The following is a 22,574-nucleotide window of genomic DNA, read 5'->3' as shown; positions in this document are numbered from 1 at the left end:
ATTAACTAGATAAACCAAACCATAAGAAAGGACAAAAGCCACATTTTTAAACAATGATTTTGTCACCATCCTAGATGCTTTCGGCTATGATGCGAAAAGTGCAACAGATCATGCATTTCAAGAATTGCATCCATAGCATTGTGAAAGAGATCACCAACAGTAAATATCTCATGTTAGAGATCTACTCACCAGAAAACAGCACGCAAGTTGGAACAAGTTGGCAAAAAGAACAAAATTTACGCCATATTTGCATGATAAGGGTTACTCTTATCGTCAAATTGAAATGTGTGTATTAGACCTTGTCCCTTTACTAAAAGTGTTGACAAGCTTTTAGCATATCTCCCAACCTCAGACCTTACTCTCCTTACTTCTCCTTCTCTTTGTCCTTCTTCTCTTTCTTTTCCTTCTCATCATGGTCTTTGTCTTTCTTCTTTTCGCCTTCCTCACCCTTGTGCTTATCCTTCTTCTTCTCTTTTTCTTCACCTTCCTCATCCTTGTGCTTGTCCTTTTTCTTCTTCTCCTTCTCCTCCCCCTCCTCATCCTTGTGCTTGTCCTTCTTTTTCTTCTCTTTCTCTTCTTTACCTTCACCCTCGTCATCTTTGAGCTTGTCCTTCTTTTTCGTCTCTTTCTCTTCACCCTCCTCGTCCTTGTGCTTGTCCTTCTTTTTCTTGTCTTTCTCTTCACCTTCACCATCTTTGTGCTTCTCCTTGTCTTTCTTCTTCTTCTCTTTCTCGTCCTCTACACAGTCATCCTTGTGACTAGTCTTGTCTTTTTTCTTCTCTTCGCTTTTCCCTTCCTTTTCTTCCTTGTGCTTTTCCCCAGTTAATGCATTCTTAATCTTCTCCTCAAACTTCTCTATCATGGTTGACATGGTACTTACTCACTGCAAGTACAGAAAGAAACAAAATTCATATAAACACCAGCATCAGCAGTAGGGAATACATGAGAAAAACAAGCCGATAGTCTCTTTACATGAATAATCTATTGGCAGTATGTGTGCACATGTATGCACATACAGATACATACGACACATTGCAAGCCACCTTCAATCCTATGTAAGATAACCTGACATAGCAGGATGTGGAATCTGCTGATGGCATGGTGGTTTAATCTCACCAGAATCTAGCACATTTAAACCTCTCTCTCTCTCTCTCTCTCTCTCTCTCTCTCTCTCTCTCTCTCTCTCTCTCTCTCTCTCCCCCCAAATCTCGCCGATCCACTGATGTGAATGAATTAAAACCCCGATGCATCATCTCCCAGAGAAGCCCAATCTTCATTCTTCATAAGTAAGTGGGTTTACAATGTCCGACTAGAAACAACACCATTTACGGCATAGATTGAAGTGCTCACAGATCAGCATCGCAAGCAATATGCGAGAGTTCTACAGTACACATACAAGAGTTCTACAGTACACATACAGGTGTTCATCAACTGGCTTGAAAGACGAGCTTAGGAAGACGGATCCATAGAATGCTGAAACAGAGCTCGGAGCGGAAGAGAGATCGTACCTGATGTGGGAGTTCAGCTCTAATGCCGTGAAGAAGTAGCTCCCCGAAGTTTTAAAGCAAGGTCGTCTCTCGCTACTAGTGGCTTATCACTTATTATATTCATTTGTTCATTAGGTTTCCAGTCTCAGAAAAATAAAAATTCTTTCAAAACATATTACGTGCACAAGTCAAGGCCGAGTTTAAGGAATGAAAAGAACTAGAGTGCTTCGTTAGCTCGAGAGTCTGAGGGTAAGAGAAAACAAGAACCTTTAAAAGACAAACTTGGGGGCAGGGAGAGACCCATATTAAAATCCTAGCAAGCTCACCCATATTAAAATCCTAGCAAGCTCTTTCAAACCAAAAGGCAGCTGTCGATATTTGGTAATCACAAGGTACCTCATAGCGATCCATAGTTACATGCATACGCCCCCCTTCAGATGCCAGTGAGGCATCCTCTCTTTGTTGTCGTAACTCTTCTAAATCTTTCTCGAGCAAAATATTGAAAACTATATATGCCATTTCAAAATTTCTCAAGTAAATAAATTTATGAAAGGATGAGAGAGAGAGAGAGAGAGAGGCCAACGATTGCCGTCGTTCAAAGGTGTACCTCGAAAGAACGAGATACCGATCGTATTGCTTCAGAGGTACCTTGCAGAAAACCACGAGGAGGGTTAGAGGTTTGTCAAGCTCAATGTTCGTAAGCATACAAGATGTCAATGTTATTAATTGTTTGTTGTTCCAGTTTTTATGTTTCAAAAAAAAAACAAAACATGCAAGTTTCCTTGCACGGGGGAGTTTGCACAGTCCTCCCCAATTTTATAATACGAGGGAATGTGCCATTCCCACGGCAGCGTGCAATTCTCAGTGTGTTCATTAACTGCGTTCGTAGTGTCAAAAATGTCAAAAACCACAGAACGATAATGCTTACCCACCGCGTGATTGAATGTCTGTCGTCGATGCACCTTGCATCAACGATGCTGGGTATCTCTTGCTCTTAAGCCGCTACAAGAGACGACAATGGAGGATGAAGGAGATAAGCTTGTGACTATTTGGGTGGAGGAACTTTAGGAAGAAGCGGGAATTTTTATATTTCAGCTTGTGTCAATTCAAAGCCTATCAAAATTCACTCGTCGCTTTATACGTCCAAATATGGTGGAAGCAAGAACGATGGTGCTCAACTGTGAAAGGCACTTTGCATCTGACGAAAACAGCCAAGCACTTCCTGGCCCTGATCTTGTTGGGCATATCCTGCAGTCAATGCATCCAAGAGACTGTATCCCGGACATAAAGCTCATCAAGAACTTGTTGTGCTTCGAAAAGTACCCTACACTTGGCATACATGTCAACCAAAGCATTACCAAGCATGACATTTTTGTTGAATAGTCCCCGATTAACAAGCTCATCATGAAATTGTTTTCCTGTGTCGACGTCTTTCAAAGTGCCACATGCCTTCAAAATGCAAGCATAGGTGACTGCATCTGGAAAGAAGCCCTCGCTTGGCATCCGCTGGGAACATCCCAATGCTTCTTGGTCCTGCCCCTGTTGGGCATAACCTGTAATCAATGCATTCCAAGAGACTGGATCTCGATCAGGAAGCTCGTCAAGAACTTGTTGAGCTTTCAAAAGTACACCACACTTGGCATACATGTCAACCAAATCATTGCCAAGCATGACAGTCCTTTACAACAGCCCCTGATTGACAATCTCCATTCTAAAGAGAAAGCCCTTCACGGACTTTTCATGCTTTCGTGAGCCAGTCAGCAGTCACATTTGGCATACATGTCAACCAAAGAATTGTCAAGCATGACATCCTTCACCAAGCGTGCTGGATCAGATATCCTCTCGTTAATACGCTCACCTATGTCAACGGCTCGTGGAAGGCCACTGGCCTTCAAGGTGCAAGCATTTGCATTCAGATTGAATTTGAAGAGATGCATCCGTGAAAATGGCATAGAGCTTTCTGGCCCTGCTCCTATCGCGTGTATCCCACAATCAATGCATTCGAAGACTTGCATTTTAAATAGGAAGTGCCTCAAGCACTTGGTGTGCTTTCTTAAGCGCACCACATTTGGCATACATATCGACCAAGGCAGTGCCAAGCACGATATCTTTTTTCAACATCAACATCTTTGTGAATTTTTGTGCCCACATCAGCATCTTGGCGTAGATCCACATGCCTTCAAGATGCATGCATATGTGATTGCCAACTGGAGAGATACACTTGTTTTGCATCCGTTGAAAGAGCCTAGAACGTTTTGGTCCTGCTCTTGTTAATCATGTCCCGCAATCAGTGTACTCCAAGAGGCGACATTTTGGACAGGAACTTCCTCAAGAACTTTTTGTGCTTTCTCAACCGCATCACATTTGGTATACATATCGACCAAGACAGTGGCAAGCACAACATCTTTTTTCAACATCACCATCTTTGTGAATTTTTGTGTCCATATCAGCATCTTGTGTAGAGCCACGTGCCTTCAAGATGCATGTGTAGGTGATTGCAACTGGAGAGACACCCTCGTTTTGCATCTGTTGAAAACAAACTAGAGCTTTTTGGCCCTGTCCCTATGCGGAATATCTTGCAATCAATGCATTCCAAGAGTCCACACTCTGGATAAGAAGCTCCTCGAGCACTTGCGTAGAGCCACATGCCTTCAAGATGTAAGCATAGCCTTCAAGACCAAATTATAGGTGACTAATCTTGCTTTGCATCCACTAAAAATGGCCTAGAGCTTTCTGGACTTGCTGTTGTCGTGCACATCCCGCAATCAGTGTATTCCAAGGAGGCGACATTCTGGATAGGAAGCTCCTCAAGCACTTTCTGTTCTTTCTCAATCGCACCACATCTGGCATACATATTGACCAAGACAACTTTTTTTTTTTGTCCTTGCTCATCTTATATTATTTTCAACATAAACACACAATTTATAGTTGTTCTTTTTTCTTAGGATGGGACTACATTGTTTTTATTTTGTGTACCTTTTTAGTTTTAAAGCTTCTAAAGAGTAAAGAGCTTTTTTCACAAGAACAAGCGATTGTGACTCTCTCTCTCTCTCTCTCTCTCTCTCTCTATATATATATATATATATGTATATATATATATATATATATATGTATATGTATATATATATATATATGTATATATGTATATATATATATATATATATATGTATATATATATATATATATATATATGTATATATATATATATATATATATTGTATTTTTATTTCCCTCATATCTTGATTTCCTTTTTGGAAAGCCATCGTGAAATCTCACCTTGTTAGCGTTTTTCTTGTGTCCTCTCTCTCTCTCTCTCTCTCTCTCTCTCTCTCTCTCTCTCTCTCTCTCTCTCTCTCTCTCTCGCACGCGCAATGTTGTATTCATCGTTCTTGGGTAATATTGTTGCAAATCTACGTACTTCGTCGTTACTTATCGTTACGTGCTATAGATTAACACATCGTTTTTCTTGTTTTTGAGTAGAATCTTTGAATTAGGAGCACCTTTATTTTTTTTGAAGCCATTAAAAAAGGCTTTTATTTTTTTTATTAGGTGGAGGCTTCCATTCTACTCTACGAAAGAGACGCAGAAGACTCGAACTCGGGTGCTCAAGGTTATTATCCCCTATTGAACTCTAGTAACCACTTGCGCCAACACGTCATGTGAAATCTCAAATGATTCGTATTTTCTTTTAAGCACTCTGTGAGTTGTGCGCCTGCCAGGTCCAGGCTTCAGCGCATCTTCACAAGCACTGTGCCTCTCGTCACCATAGCCCCCTCAACCTTGCTAACTCGGTGCACTCCTTAATGTTGGTTCTCCTACTTGTCGCGACATTTGAGACTCGTCGCATCTTTCTTGATTCGCATTTTTTCCCCAATTAAGTCCAGCAGGTAACCCCTATGCTTGCAAACCCTTCGCTTGCTTCGTCTCCGTCTTAGTCCCCCCCCCCCCCCCCCCTTTCTTTCTCCTCTTTTTCCTTTCACATCGTCCACCTCTGCAGTGGATACGTGTCGCCCTCGCTTACGCATCACCCTCCTACATTCTAAATGCTTCCTCGTTCACTCAATAAGGGAATCTTCCCCGATTCTCGCTAATAAGAGATTAAAAATGATCCCCCCCCCCTTTTATTTAGTTTATTAGGTGGAGGCTTCCATTCCACTCTACAAAAGGGACCCAGAAGACTCGAACTCGGGTGCTCAAGGTTATTATCCCCTATTGAACTCTAGTAACCACTTGCGCTAGCATGTCATGTGAAACCTCAAATGATTTATTTTTTTTAAAGACATTGTGAGTTGTACGCTTGCCAGGTCGAAGCTCCAGCGCATCTTCACAAGCAGTGCGCCTCTCGTCACCGTAGCCCCCTCAACCTTGCTGACTCGACGCACTCCTTACTGCTCGTTCTCCTGCTTCTCGTGACATCTCAGACTCGTCGCATCTCGCTTGATTCGCATTTTTTCCCCAATAAATAAATTCCAATCGGTGCCCCCTACGCTTGCTTCGTCTCCTGTTACTCCTCCCCCCCCCCTTCCTTTCTCCTCTTTTTCCTTGCACATCGTCCACCTCTGCCCTCGACACGTGTCGCCCTCGCTTACGCATCACCAGCCTACATTCTAAATGCTTCCTCTTTCACTCAATAAGGGGATCTTGCCCGATTCTCGCTAATAAGAGATTAAAAATGATTGCCCCCCCCCACCCTTTTTATTTTTTTTGTTACGTGGAATCTTCCATTCCACTCTACAAAAGGGACGCAGAAGACTCGAACTCGGGTACTCAAGGTTATTATCCCCTATTGAACTTTAGTAACCTCTTGCGCCAGCACGTCATGTGAAATCTCAAATGATTCGTATTTTTTTTTAAACACTCTACAAGTTGTGCGTCTGCCAGGTCAAGCTCCAATGCATCTTCACAAGCACTACGCCTCTCGTCACTGTAGCCCCCTCAACCTTGCTGACTCGGTGCACTCCTTAATGCTCGTTCTCCTTCTTCTCGCGACATCTGTGACTCGTCGCATCTCGCTTGATTCGCATTTTTCCCCAATTAAGTCCAGCAAGTACCCCCTACGCTTACAAACCCTTCGCTTGCTTCATCTCTCCCTCAGTCCCCCCCCCCCCTCTCCTTTCTCCTCTTTTTCCTTTCCCATCGTCCACATCTGCCGTGGATACGTGTCGCCCTCACTTACGCATCACCCACCTACATTCTGAATGCTTCCTCGTTCACTCAATACGGGGATCTTTCCCAATTCTCGCTAATAAGAGATTAAAAATGATCCCCTCCCCCCCCCCCCCCCCCTTTTATTTATTTTATTAGGTGGAGGCTTCCATTCCACTCTAGAAAATGGACACAGAAGACTCGAACTCGGGTGCTCAAGGTTATTATCCCCTATTGAAGTCTAGTAACCACTTGCACCAGCACGTCATGTGAAATCTCAAATGATTATTTTTTTAAAACACTCTGCGAGTTGTGCGCTTGCCAGGTCGAAGATCCAATGCATCTTCACAAGCACTGTGCCTCTCGTCACCGTAGCTCCCTCAACCTTGCTGACTCGGTGCACTCCTTACTGCTCGTTCTCCTGCTTCTCGCGACATCTCAGACTCATCGCATCTTGCTTGATTTGCATTTCCCCCCCAATAAATTCCAGTCGGTACCCCCTACGCTTGCAAACCCTTCGCTTGCTTCGTCTCCCCCCCCCCACTCCTTTCTCCTCTTTTTCCTTGCGCATCGTCCACCTTTGCTGTGGATACGTGTCGCCCTCACTTACACATCACCCGCCTACATTCTGAATGCTTCCTCGTTCATTCTTGCTAATGAGAGATTAAAAATTATTCCCTCCCCCCTACTAGCTATATCCCACAAGTACGCATATATGAAAATGATGAGATGTGGATTGCCATGAGCGTGCAGCATACGTAAGGCTGGGTTCACATTGAAGAGACGTAAGAAACACTCCAAAAGGTGCTTTTCTTAGTGGAAGAGTTCCACAATGCACACTTCCGCCACATAGTGGGTGAAACAAAAAGTGACTCTATTTTCTTCCGTCGTCTACTGTAACATTGGGCGCCAACGGAACAAAGAGTGAAAGGAAGCAACATCTACCAATTGCATCAATAAACCATAGCACATAGTTTTAGGATTTTTTGAAAAAATATAATCTTACAACTAGATGTGTTTTGAGAATTTTGGAATTTATGAGAAAATATTGAAGGTATTTTGGAAACTTTTGAAATTTCAGGGGTATATTGGAAATTTCCACAAAATAGAGGGGTATTCTGGTAATTTTTCTTTTTTTCTAACCTTAAGCATGAACATTGGGAGGATGGGGGGGGGGGGGGGGGGGGGGGGGGGGGGGGGGGGAGGGGTTGTTTGTTTGTTTGTTTTTTTACCATTAAGCAGGAACGTTTGGGGTTTGAAAATGGAAGGGTGAATTGCCAACTCATGAGGCTATCAAGTTGTGCATGAGTTGAAAGAGAAAGTTAAAGAGTATGAGAGCTATGAAGCCACTTTTAGAACGACCCTCAAAAGCAATAATTAGAAGATATGTCACCTTCATGAGGAGCTTACATTGCAAAAAGCTAATAGCAACAACTCGCAAGACCTTCTAGAAGAATAAGAGGAAGAGACAAAAGCAGTAGTTGAGGGATTAGAAGCAATCAAGAAACTAAGAGCAGAGTGTCAATTGAAGAGAATTTCAAACAAAGGGGACCTCTAGAGACTATTGTTGAAGAAGTGTCAGATACTTACTCCAAACTCTTAAAAATTTCTTCCTTCTCCACTCATTCAGGTGTTGGAATCTCGCTATGATTAAGCATATCTTAACCTTCCATAAGAATAATACTCATGGGGCTCAAATTTATTTGGATCTTGATGAGTAGTACATGGTTTGAGTCGATGACCATAGTATTGAGTTTGAAGAGGAGGTTAGAGCCAATAAACAAGAAACCTTCTAAAAAAAGAAATGGAATGCAAAATTTGACAATTTGTAAATCCTAACATTGTGGATAAAAGGGGGTTGGAAGCAAGGTTGGAAGTTGACACACTAGCTCTAGACATGACCACCAAGGAAGGACTACAGGTACTTGAGTTGGAGGATTATAATCAAGTTGATAGAAAGGCTCTAAAGTGCATTCTGATCAATAACTAAGGACTAGGAGTCTACTCCTTGGAGGAAACCAATGCTAGAGACTTGTCGTGGGCAGCTCATGCCAAGCTAGGACACTTAACACCTTTGAGAATCATATATATTTTCAAGGTTAAGGAAAAAACATCAACAAACCTTTCCATGCACCTCTTTCAAGATTATTTTAACAATAATTTTTTTATGATGACTCTTAGAGAGGTACAACAAAACAAATATCAGGGCTATTTCATCAAGGACCTGATCATGGGGATGGGACTTGAAACAAATCAAAAATCATGATCAATAAGAAAATGGTTCTGCAATATGGCTGATCAATGGGGCAATAGTAACCATGGAACTCACCTTAGGAATGAAAATTGGGTCAGAGGAGCACAAACCACCTTAAACAGAGAAAAACCATGTAACATTAGAGACAATCAAGGTCTATACAAGTCACCACTTCGAAGAAACTAGTTTGAAGGCTTAGATGGAGGACCATTGGCTAGGAGAGTAGGTGTTAAGCATAATTGAAGAGTAAGACCAATAGACTTTCAAAAACATGTTAAAAATACAATGGATATGGGGATCCATATGGCCACTTAGTGAGAATAAGGAAAGTGCTAAGAGCACATAGGATTTATGATTTCTATACTTAATTTGCAAGATTTGGAATGAGCTTAGAGGGTAAGCGTTTGATTTGGTTTCAAGCCATACCTCTTGGAATGACTACATATTTAACAACAATGACTAAGAGATTTGTTGTTGCTTGTTTTAAAATGGAACTTAAGCATGGCACAATAGCACAAATCTATAGCTTTAAACAAAAACAAGAGAATAATATGTGAAAGATTGTGTGAGTAGAATGAGACAATACATTGATATATATCTAGAATTGGAAATTATAGCAGAGGAAAGACTTGTTTCACTATCTCTATAAGGTATGATCAATAAAGAGTTGCATGTTGTAGCCTTTCCCTGACATAGTGGTAGTGAACCTCTATGTGCTTTGTTCTTGCATGAAATACTGGATTCCTTGCAACTGCCATAGCACTCTGACTGTCAGTGAAAATGGTAGTGGGTGCCTGTTGACACTCACAAAGATCTGCCAATAACCTGCGTATCGATACACAATCAACTGTTGCCGTGAAAGCTGCCCTGTACTCAGCTTCACAAGTTGATGTAGCCACTGTGGGTTGCTTCTTGCTTAGCCAAGATATACATGCATTTCCCAAGAAAAAACAATTCCCACTTGTGGAATGTCATGTGTCAAAATCACCAGCCCAATCTGAATCGCTGTAACCAAGAAGCTGCATAGAACTGTGCTTTCCATACATATCCCCCCTTGGAAAGAACATGGAAAGATTAGGGGTACCTGAAAGGTAACGAAGTATGCGCGTCACAGCCTGCCAATGATGCATACCTGGGCTGTGCATAAATCTGCTTGCTTGTGAAACCCCAAATTGAATGTCTAGACGAGTGTTGCCTGCCAAATATATCAAGCAACCAACCGCTGCTGCATAAGTATGTACATCAAAAGGTTCTCCAGCATCGTGCATGCTCAACTTTGATCCAGTTTCTACGGGTGTAGAGATTGCTTTACAATTTTGCATACCAAACTTGTCCAAAATTTTATGCAAATATTTTGCCTGCAACATGTATATGCCATCTTCTGATTGCACAAACTGAATACCCAAGTAATAATGTAGCAAACCAAGATCAGAAATCTCAAAGGTTTTTCTCAAAGCATCTTTAAACGCTTCAATTTCATCTGCACTATTGCTTGTAAGAAGCATATCATCCACATAAAGTGTTAGCATAATGAGAACTCCATCTCTCTTTTTGACATACAAAGTACTTTCTGTTGGACTATTCTGAAATCCCTGGCCAATCAAATAAGTATGTATCTTCTCATACCATGCTCTTGGAGCCTGTTTGAGACTATACAAAGCTTTACGCAATCTACATACCTTTTGCTCTTGAACTTTTACAACAAAACCACTTGGTTGACTTACATAAACTTCTTCCTGCAAATCACCATTCAAAAAAGCAGTTTTGATATCCAACTGATGCACTTTCCAACCATGATGAGCAGCAATTGCAACTAGTGATCTAACTGTGGACGCACGAGAAGTGGGAGCAAAGGTTTCATCATAATCTATGCCTTTCTGTTGCGCATAGCCTTTTGCCACAAGCTTTGCTTTGTACCTGTCAACAGTACCATCTTGTTTCCTTTTTACCTTAAAAACCCACTTTGTACCAATAGGCTTATTACCTGTAGGCAAGTCCACTAGATCCCATGTATGATTCTTATGAATAGAATCAATTTCTTGCTGCATAGCATCTTTCCACTGAACACACTCTAAAGCTTGTTCAAATGAATCAGGCTCATCTGCATCACAAAGAGTGCTAAAGCAAGCCAAATCTACTTGCTCTCTGCCAAAAGTAGTACCAGCACGCGTTTTTCGTGGCAACGGTGCATCCAACTTGCTATCCTGCAAAGTTTTCTGAACCCATTTAGGCAAGGTTCTTTCTTCCCTGAGAACTTCTTGCTCTTCACGCACAATTTCCTCTACATCATGAGGTGTCACATGCTGATCAAAAGATTGATCAAGATTATCAACCTGTTGTGATTCTTGATTCTCCACAAAAGAAGGAAGCAAACCTTCAAATACATCATGTGTCTGCATATGAGGTACATCAAAAGCAACCATAGGTTAAGCAGTAGTTTCTACAAAAATTACATCACGACTTTCAAAAATCTTGTTTGTAGCAGGATTGTAAAGTCTATAACCTTTACTTCCACTACTGTACCCCACAAATATACATTTGATTGCCTTATCATCAAGCTTCCCACGTAACTGCTGAGGGATGTGAGCATAAGCAAGACAACCAAAAATACGAAGGTTTTCTGTCATACCAAGCTTCATATGGAGTAATGGTCTTCAAGGCACGAGTAGGACACCTGTTCAAAACATGTGCTGCACAAGCAACTGCCTCCATCCATAGCTTATGAGGCAAACTCTTAGCCTTGAGCATACATCTAGCCGTCTCCATTAAAGACCTGTTCTTCCTTTCTGCAACACCATTCTGTTGTGGTGTGTATGGCATAGTGCATTGGTGTTTAATGCCTTTCTTTCCCAAAAAATCCTTAAATGCACCTGACATGTATTCACCTCCTCGATCAGTACGAAGAGTCTGTACTTTGCAACCTGTTTCATTTTCAACCATGGCGACATAATGTTGAAAAACTGCAAACACATCTGACTTTGCTTTGAGTGGATACACCCAAAAAAACCTGGAAAAGTCATCAATGAAGGTCACAAAATAAAGGTTGTTTCCTATAGATGGTGTCCTCATAGGACCACATACATCACTGTGTACAAGCTGCAACTTTCGTGTCCCTCTAACTGAACCATCCTACGAAAATGCAAATCTGTGCATCTTTCCAAGAACGCAACCTTCACATACATGTCTTGGTGGCATCTCCAATAAAGACAAATCATGCACTATATTATGACGTTGTAAAGTCATCAAACTGCCATAACTAACATGCCCAAATCTAGCATGCCACAACTCAGCATCCTGCATGGCCTGAGTCTTTTTTTCTGCAATACATACCTGAATCTGCTTTTCATAACGATCTAGCACAAATAGTCCATTTTCCAGCGTACCTGTAGTGATAAGAGAATAACCATTCTCTCGATCTCGTACAACACATCTGTCATCCTCAAAAATGACCTGAAGACCATTTTTTGCAAGAGAGGATACAGACGACAAATTCTTCTTGATTCTTGGAACATATAAGACATCTGGCAAGCATAAATCTGAACCATCTGAAATGGTAATCAAAATCTTACCAACGCCTTTGATTGGATAAGAAGCATTATTTGCACATGTCACCTTCTTTCCTGCTAGAGCTGCATCCAATGAACAAAACAAATCCTTCCTTGAAGTAATATGCCTGGATGCACCACTATCAAAGTACCAAATCATTTGTGTCTCGTCAACACTGTAAGTAGAAAAATCTGAACATACTACGAAAGCATAAGAATCCTGCACAAAGTTTGCAGACTCTTCTTTAGCTGTAGAAGAATCACCAGAAGCTGAAACAACCAAACTTGACTCTTTCTTCTTTTCTTTAGCAATTCGCTTTTTACACTCACTAATGTAGTGACCACGTTTCTTGCAGTAGTGACATTTACCTTTCTTCTTGGACTTGTCGGAATCACCTTTAGACTTCTCTGAAGATTGTCCTGCAATAGACTTTGAGTAAGGAGCACTCTCTTTACCCTTGTTTTTGTTCTGTACAACAAGAGCATGATCCATACCATCCACCTGTAAAGACTTGTTCTTACGTGATTGATCCTCCTGCAATAGCAAAGCCACTAACTCTTCAAAATGAAGAGGCTCAGGATTAGCTCGCAAAGACAGAGTCAAAGAAGTCTGAAAAGTCAAATAAGATGGTGGTAGTGAATTGAGTGTTTTGGAAACCAAGTCCGTCTCTGGAATCACTTCATCAATGCTAAGCAATTGCTCTTTAAGATCCCTGATTTTTGTAAGATGCTCGACAATATCGTCACCTTCGTCCATCTGTATTTTGTCAAGTTGTTTCTTCAAAAACTCTATTCTGGCAGCGTTTCTTCCTCCAAACATAGCTTGCAGAGTGTTCCAAGCATCCTCAGAAGTTCTGCAAGATCTGATATGTGGTGTGATTGTCCTCTTTATTGTTAAGGCAATCACATCCATAGCTTGTGCATCTTTAGTATCCCATCTCTTTTGCTCTGGAGTGACTTGTGAGGTTCCTGCACCAACAGCTGCACCACGACCAGGCGTGGCAGGTGCAATGCTACCTGGACGAACTTCATCTCCAGATACATAATCCCACAATCCTTTACCAACCAAAACATTTTTTGCCATAAAAGACCAAAGAGAATAGTTGGTACCATCCAATTTGTCTCCGAATGTAAACGCACCAAAAATCTCTTTCTCCATAGATTGAGCCATACTGTGGATGCACACAAGAGAGCAAAAGAACCTCCAAGAGATTCACAAATCTCCTCTCCAATGTAAGAAAAACTCTACACAAAATCTCAGCACAAAGCTAAGACAAGCTGCTTCCCAAAAGAACTGTTTACCTGAAGAAAATCTGTCAAAAAGCACACCCTCTTGATCTAAACGCCTCCGAAAAGTAACTTCTGCTACGCTGTTCAGAACAAAATTCTGAGGGCTCGAACTGCTTCAAAAGGGGGGTAAAACCCCAGGTCACCTAATCAGAATACTCCCGGAACGTCGAGGATGCTCCCACGAGCAAATTTTCTGAAAACTGCGATTGCACGCGCGGACGCGAAAACGCAAGTAGAGGCTCTGGAAATCACCTCGCTCTGATACCAATTGTCGAAGATGATGAAATAGGAAACAGAAGGAAGACAGCAACTCAGAGTAGGAAGAAGATGGAGAAGGAGAAGACATAGAGCTTGCGTACGAGATCTCTGTAGTCTCTCTCTCTGTATTAGAATAATAGAGTATATACAAACTCAGAGCTACAAAGCTTATATGAGACCCTAAGAGATAAGGTGTCCTTTCACACCAGATGTCCAGGGGGAAAAACCCAGTGAGAGAAAAGTGCCCCTGGTGAAGCGCGTATACACACTAACACTACTACATGTCTACACATGCTATGCTTTAAAGCAAAACACACACAATCCTGGAAGCATTCATTCTTGATGCAATAGACTTGGGTAATAACTGTAAAATCTTCAACAAAGAAATCAAGTGTGAGAGACACTCAAAGTGAGATGACTACATTTATTGTGCCACCACAATAAGGACCTGTAGCGACTCCTCTAAATTCCATAGAGGACTTGCTCAAGCAAATGAGCAAAATGATGAGCAACATGCAAAAAATGCCATTGAGAGGGTCAAGACAAGGTGCCCCACAGGCAACCCATGGGCCCTACAAGACCACCCAATTGGTGTGATATTGAGGAGAAATGGAAAAATCATGAGACGAATGAGTGCTATTATTGATCAAAGTACGATGGGAATGTTAATGCATACCAATGAGATCACACGAACAACCTATGTATAGGTATTCATCTAACATGGCCCAACCGCAAAAGCTACCCATTGGCATGAAGAGGCCACCACCTACAGTAGCTCAACAACCACCAGTACTAGGAAACAATGCAATACCAATGAAATATATGCATTGCAAAGGACAAGTGGAGAAAAACCTCAGTACCCGTTATACCATACAGTGAACCTAATAATCTCCTCCGTAAGCACTCAAGAATGGATCCAAATCAGCTCCAAATAGTGCACGAAGCACTCACAACAATGAAGCTCTCTCTCCAAAAACCAATCAGATCTTATACCAATTGTGAGGGCTTCATGAGCGGATGTGTATATGCTTGGCATGTTATGTGAGGAAGGAGAACATAGAGAGTTTAGGTGGAGCTCTTAGGACTAGAAAACCTCACTACTCCTTATCGATCTATGTTGCCAATGAATAGAGATAAGCTTAGTAGTGCGGTAAATGAGATGGGTGTTAGTCAGCTAGTTGGCTTGAACCCCAACATGACCAACTGAGATGAAAGACACTAAAGAACCATGAGAGCCTTTACTTGAAAAAGAGAAGCTTGAAATCATAATTTTGAATACTGAAGACGAATTACTCTAGTGGAAGAAGGTTGGCATAAACACCTGTGAAGAAAAGTAAGAGAGGTTAATGACAAAAGCTTGACCCTGAAATCGGCTCCAATTAAAGAAGTATGCCAAGAATAACTACCCATGGAATTGTATAAACAATCTTTGGCTGGAAATTGGAGATTAAACCACAAAATTGAGCTCAACAAAGAAAATCTAAAAATATTTAGTCAATAATGTACCATCATATTGGGTGTATTATCGAAGATCAAACCACACTTATGGAAAAATTTGCAAAACATATTGGGTGGATTATCAAAGATCAGACTGCACTTATGGAAAGATTTGTAACACATTAAAAAAGGTCGGAATCATAGGATTGAAAATAGAAAAAATTAAAAAGTTAAAACTTGAATAATCTTGTGATAAACCTGTTAGATCTACTCTGGTGAACACGAAAGGAGATTAATGCGAAGGAAATAACATTTCCTATGGAATATAATGAGATAAAAGCCATGGAAATACTGGACAATGGGGTTGCCATTGCAATAGCTACTAGGGCCATATGAGAAGCTTGGGGTAAACTTGCTATAAGATAGTCAAGAATGAAATTGCATATGGTATGAATGACCAATGTGATTGGAATTTTTGATAGTCAGCTCTTACGCGATTGACTACCAGTACTCCTTTTACATTGTAGATTTTGGAAAGAAAATGAACTAAGAAATCATTTTGGGATGACCTTTTATGATGCAAGTTCAATTAAATATAGGATTGGGGAAATGACTACTTGTATCTGAAACAAGTAGGATCAATTACAAGGGTGAACCTGAAAGATCATTCTCACAAGGATGTATTGAAAACACCTATCCAAGGATTTGATTTCTAAACCTTAGCTGAAATTGAATTGCCATCATGGATCAATAAAGACACTCCTATTTGAATGTGTGGAGCTTCATGAATGGGAGTTTAAAGCAAGAAGATTGTATCTCAGACCAAGACATCAATGCTGCAGACAAGGTGCTAGAACCTTTCCTTGAACATCACTTTGAGCCATTTGAATGGACTTAGATATTAGCAAACATGGATGTTTATGTCAATGAGTCCACATTCACCGTATTGTGTGATGAAGAGGGCTATGCCATATATCCTATCCAAATGGTAACCGTTGTGCAACTTGACGATCAACAAATATTTTTTGACCACTATTATGATGCCTTGGATGAGTTAGAAGAGGAAATTCTTACAATTGAAGAGTCTGGATTTGAGAGAGAGCACATAAGAGTGAAGCTATTGCTACAAGAAGAAGATGAATTTTTTTATTTTTTTAAAATCAATTTTGTAGACAACAAGGTAAGTATAGAAACAAATGAGAAACAAAACTGTTGAGAAACAAGTCTATGCCAAAGATCAAAGAAAAAAACACTAAAAAAAGGAGAAAAACGTGAGCCAATGGCTTAAAATAAAACAAAAAGCACAAAAGACCAACAAACCAAAGAAAAGAGAACCTACCATGACAAAAACATAGAGGAGAGATAAGTATTAAGAGTTGAAACGTACCTTGAAAGATGTATGGACCACCAAAATGGAGTAAAAATTTGACAAAGTTAGTGAGGCTATGAGTCTTTCATCCCACTATAAGAAGTACACCCTACATAATAGAAGGATCACAAAATGAAAAATTGAGAAAGGAAGTGATGCTATGAGTGGTCCATCCCACTATAAGAAGTACACCCTACATGATAGACGGATCATCATGGAGTAACCCGTGCATGAGACAAACTAAGAAACTGAAAGAATCTTATGATGAACCAGAGAATGCCAAGAAGATTGACCTAGCATAAGCTAAGAAAGAGCTAAAACTTGCATATATTGCAACTAATTTGTGTCATGCAAAAGAAAAAATTCGCATCAAAACTCTACAGAAATTTAGGTATGTCTTTGCATGGTCAAATGAAGATCTCAAGGGGCTAAATCTTGACATTGATCAACATACAACACCTATGAGAGATGATGCAAGCCAAGTTCATCTTTGAGATTGAACACACAGATTGGGTATCCCTGATTGTTGTAATACCTAAGAAATATGGGAAACTAAGGGTGTGATCAACCTCAAAAAGGTGAATACTACAACCATAAGAGACAACTACCTCTTCATATTTCCAATCATGTTCTAGAAAGAATGGCTGAAAACAAAGCCTATAGCTTCTTAGATGGATTCCTCACGCTATAAGTAATTGGCCATTGATCCAAACTGTCAATATAAAACAACTTTTCCTATAGAGTGGGAAATATTTGCTTCATATTTTCATATAAAGTAATGCCTTTTGGCTTGATAAATGCACTAGAAATGTTCCAAAGACTCACAAGTCGTGCTTTTAAGGAGTATCTATGTAACTTCTTAAATGTTTGTGCATACATTCCTCTAAATGAGCAGACCACTTTGAGAATCTCAAGACAATCCTAAAAGATTTGCTTAAATCCCAAAGAATGTGTATTCACGGTTAGCTAAGGCAAAATTCTTGGATATTTAGTCTCAAAAAATGGGATTGCTGCAAATATAAAAAAGTGCAGATCATTTCAAAATTGCCTAGATCTACCAATGTCAAGGAAGTTCAAGATTTCATGGGACATTGTGGGTGTTATCAAAGATTCATCAACATGTACATGTGATTGCTAAACCCATGTATTAATTGATCACACAATTTTTCTGAATTGAAGAATGCGAAGAGTCTTTTCAAAAGCTTAAGCAAGTTCTTTCTTATGTTCCAATCTTGAAAACTCTTGTTGAAATAAAGTTTTTCATATGTATGTTGATGCTTCTAATTTTGCTATTGGCAACATATTGGTACAACCAAGAGATGGAACGATGGATTTTCCTATCTCTTATGCTAGTAGACAATTAAATATAACTAAAAAAAAGTACACCATGACAGAAAGAGAGGGATTCAAAATGATTTCCACAGTCAAAAAGCTTAGACATTACTTATTGGAAAATAAGTTTGTGTTCTTTGTGGATCACAAGACACTACTTATTGGCAAATAAGTTTGTGTTCTTTGTGGATCAGTAGGCACTAATCTATCTACTCAATAAATCATGTAATATAGGCAGAATAGTAGATGGTTCATTATTTTACTCAAGTTTGACTTTGTAATGGCTGTTGAGAAGAGTATCACACACCAAAAGGATGATCACTTATCAAGGATCGCCTCGTTGGACCCTCCCAAGTGAGTTGATGATGATTTGCATGATGCTTATCTGTTATCCTCCATAGAGATGATACCTAGGTTTGACCCTGGCTCTACTCACAACTTCATATTAACATAGTTGGGCATTCAAGCTTTCAAGATGGGAGATGCTGTAACGGCTGACACTGATTTCACGGGACAACAAGCCTCCCTTACTCCCTTGATTGGGAAGTTGAGGCTCCATGTCCAAAGATATGTTGACAAAGAAGACGTTTTCATCTCTCCTCTCCAACATGAGGATGCTATCCCCTGGCACCATGGTTGAACCGCATGGCTGTCAACATGAAGTTCCCTGAAAGAAAAATCTACTTCACTTATAGGAGAAAGAACATGTATATAGATTCTAGTGAGTCTGGTTGCACTATACCACTTGTAAATCCTCCTGCTTTTGATAAATCAATAAAGAGCTCAGTTTTTGCGTACATGATTTTTGTCAAAGAGTCCCTAAAAGGTCCTAATGTTTTATCAAATGTAAATGGTAGGAATAAAGAAGAGTTAGACTTGTCTAATTTTCTAAAAGGATTCCAAGATGTGCTCATCGATGATATCCCTATGGACTTACCTCCAAAATGAGAGGACGATGACCATCGCATTGAGCTCCTACCGGAAGCTCACCGCCTAACAAGCCTCCTTATCGAGTTTCCCAAGCTCAACAAGAGGAGACCATGAGGCAAGTACAAGAATTGGTTGACAAAGGGATGGTGAGGCCTAGCTCCTCTCCTTTTTGTTCTCCAGTCCTTTTAGTGCAAAAGAAAGATGGTACATACCGTATGTGTGTGGACTATCAAGCACTAAACCATACAACTATCAAAAATAGATTTCTCATGCGTCGGGTAGAAGATGTGTTTGATAAGCTACAAGGCTCTACCTACTTCAGTAGGATTGACCTTAAAAGTGGATATCATCAAATAAGGATAGAGAATGAAGATATCCTGAAGACCGTGTTTTGTACAACGTTTGGTATTTATGAATACCTAGTCATGCCTTTTGGGTTGACCAATGCACCAGCCATGTTCAATCGTCTAATGGAGAAAATCTTTAGACCTTACCGCAAATTCACTGGATGATGTCATCATCTACTTCAAGTCCTTGGAGGAACATAAGCAACATCTCCAAGTGATTTTTCAAGCATTGAGGGAGAACGAGCTTTCTCTCAACCAAAAGTGAAGCAAATTTTTCCTTCAAGAGATTCAATACTTAGGTCATATTATCTCTCAAGATGGTATCCGTATGGATCCATCAAAACTAGAGGTAATAAAAGCATGGCCTAATCCAAGGAATCTACATGAGCTAAGAATCTTTATTGGTATGTGTGCAAACTATAGACGCTTCATAGCAAATTTTTCTCAAATAGCAAGACCATTACATGACTTAACAAAGAAGAACGTTATAATATCAGCCCTTGATTTGGGGAAGAAAGAGGAACCATTCACCTTGCAAGATGGTTATCTTCTCCAAGGCAATTGGCTATGTGTTACCCACTCCCTTCGTGAGAAAGTCATGTATGAATCCCATGCTCCTCCCTATGCAGGGCATAGAGGCATTCAACCTACTCTCCGACAAGTAGAAATGTACTTCTATTGGCCTACCATGAAAGTGGACATACAAGAGTATGTTTCAAAATGTGTAGTATGCCAAAAGACCAAGTATGATAGAGGGAAGAAACTTGGATTACTCCAGCCATTGCCTATCCAAAATTCACCATGGGAGAGTATATCCATGGATTTCATCTTTGGATTGCCCAAGTCTATCCATGGGAATACGGGAATATGGACAATAGTCATCAGGTTTAGCAAGCAAGCACACTTTATTCCTGTCAAAAAAGACTATTAGGCACACAAAATGGCAACCCTCTTCATATCATAGATTTTCAAACACCATGGATTGCCAACATCCATCGTGTTAGATAGAGATCCTAGAATGACCAATAATTTCTAGAAAGGTCTCTTTAAAAATCTAGGCACAAGATTGAATTTCTCTTCGGTCCATCACTCACAAACGGATGGCCAAAGTGAGATAGACAATCCTACGATACTCGATCTTCTAAAGACTTATGTTACCAAATTAGATCAACGCTCACAATAGGAAAAGTACTTACCTCTTGTAGAGTATGCGTACAATAATACTGTACATATTTCAATGGGAAAATCACCTTTTGAAATAATTGAGGAAAGACCAAAAAGTCCCTTGCTACTTAAGTACATGGGAAGATCTTCGCTGCTGGTAGATGAGTATAGCCGTGACCTACAAGAATCTTTTCAAAGATTAAGGAGGCTATATCCATCTCTCATCAAAGGCAAAAAGCTGCTGCTAACAAGCACAGAAGAGCCTTAACATTCAAAGAAAATGATTGGGTCTTACTTAAGTTTCCCAAGGCTCGATCAAGGCAAAGGACGTGCAAAAATCCTATGGGCCATCAAAAGTATTATGATGAACTAGCAAAAAGATACTATGGTCCTTTCTAAATTTTGAAACCCATCAATGTGATGGCTTATCAACTCAAGTTGGCCAACCATTGGCTCATACACAATGCTTTTCATGTGAGCCTACTTAAGCCCTGCAAAGGAGATCCACCAAGTGAGCCAATTATTGAAGACCCTCCCGAAATTGAAGACCAAGAAGAGGTGCTACAACCCAAAGCTATCCTTCGGCATGAAGACAAGGTACTATGACATGGTAAGATTATCCGATGGTGTCTTATTAAGTTAAAAAATTATCCTTTTCAAGATGCTAGATGGATGCAAGGAATACAACTTAAGGATAGTATGCACCTTTTCAATGCTTACAATGCTACATTAGAGTAAGAAAATATACAAATTTCTTTCAAATGATCAATGTTCTTGTCTTATAAGACTAATTCTCTTTTTATTGTGCACAAATTTAAGTAGTATGCATACTTAGAATCATGTTTGTGATGATGACGTCTCTCAAACACCAAGTAGAACTTATCACTCTAATTTGGGACAATGAAATGGACTAAGGAGTAGATATGCTTGCGGCAGCTATGTCTCCCAAGCACCAAATGGATTAGTCCTCCATCTTGGAAAGATGTCATAGGGTAAAAAGGGATCCTCTACCCACTAAGAAACATTGACTAATGACTAAGGCTTTATCTCTTATACCTCATAGTCGAGGACGACTATGATTTCTAGAGGGGTTTTTTTAATACCCCATGAACGCACTTTATATAGGGGGGTACTAGAAGGTGAGCCCCCCGAGTTAGCAACTCAAGCTACCCAACCATTGGCTCATATACACAATGCTTTTTATGTGAGCCTACTTAAGCCCTACAAAGGAGAGCCACCAAGTGAGCCAATTATTGAAGACCTTCCCAAAATCGAAGACCAAGAAGTGGTGCTACAACCCGAAGCTATCCTTCGGCATGAAGACAAGGTATCATGATATGGTAAGATTATCCGATGGTATCTTATTAAGTTCAAAGATTATCCTTTTGAAGATGCTAGATGGATGCAAGGAATACAACTTAAGGATAGTAAGAACCTTGTCAATGCTTACAATGCTACATTAGAGTAAGCAAATGTACAAATTTCTTTTAAATGACCAAATGTTTTTGTCTTAAAAGACTAATTCTCTTTTGTTGTGCACAAATTTAAGTAGTATGCATACTTAGAATCATGTTTCTGATGATGATGTCTCTCAAACACCAAGTAGAATTTGTCACTCTACTTGGGAGAATGAAATGGACTAAAGAGCATACATGCTTGCGGCAGCTATGTCTCCCAAGCACCAAATGGATTAGTCATCCATCTTAAAATGATGTCGTAGGGTAAAAAGGGATCCTTTACTCGCTAAGAAACATTGACTAATGACTAAGGCTTTATCTCTTCTACCTCATAGTCGAGGATAACTATGATTTCAAGAGAGAGGTAATGTCATAAAATCTAATATCTAACCACCCCAAATGATTTTCTCATATTAAATTAATCATTTAATGTGGGAGAATAAATGGGAACAAGGTTTAGAATATAGGTATGTGCTTTAGATGCATCTTAACACGGGACCAAAGATAATGGGTCCAAATGGGAGATGGTCTATCAAAAAGCAATACTAATGGAACTTAA

General features: G+C 40.1%; 1 protein-coding gene across 2 annotated transcripts; it reads right to left on the bottom strand.

Moving 5' to 3' along the window:
* Positions 1–217: 217 nt before the first annotated feature.
* On the bottom strand, positions 218–1,665 carry LOC147444569 (uncharacterized). Of its 2 annotated transcripts, none has more exons than XM_086527131.1 (2): positions 1,509–1,665; positions 218–883 (listed from the first exon to the last, which is right to left on the bottom strand). In XM_086527131.1, exon 2 carries the CDS (start codon positions 869–871, stop codon positions 365–367), a length of 507 nt encoding a protein of 168 aa, XP_086383257.1. In that variant the 5' UTR covers positions 872–883; positions 1,509–1,665; the 3' UTR covers positions 218–364. The 2 variants fall into 2 exon arrangements, with proteins under 2 accessions (XP_086383257.1, XP_086383258.1); XM_086527132.1 differs by having other exon boundaries at positions 1,419–1,546.
* Between the last annotated feature and the right edge of the window lie 20,909 nt (positions 1,666–22,574).

The sequence above is a fragment of the Adiantum capillus-veneris genome, chromosome 13, assembly GCF_014529385.1.
Source record: "Adiantum capillus-veneris isolate H3 chromosome 13, ASM1452938v2, whole genome shotgun sequence".
NCBI classification, from domain to species: Eukaryota; Viridiplantae; Streptophyta; class Polypodiopsida; order Polypodiales; family Pteridaceae; genus Adiantum; species Adiantum capillus-veneris.
Note: the sequence above shows the minus strand (reverse complement) of the source record. Positions and strands in the feature narration are given on the sequence as shown.

Coding starts and splice junctions, on each gene's coding strand:
- LOC147444569 (XM_086527131.1), bottom strand. CDS start 871: ATGTCAACCATGATAGAGAAGTTTGAGGAGAAGATTAAGAATGCATTA.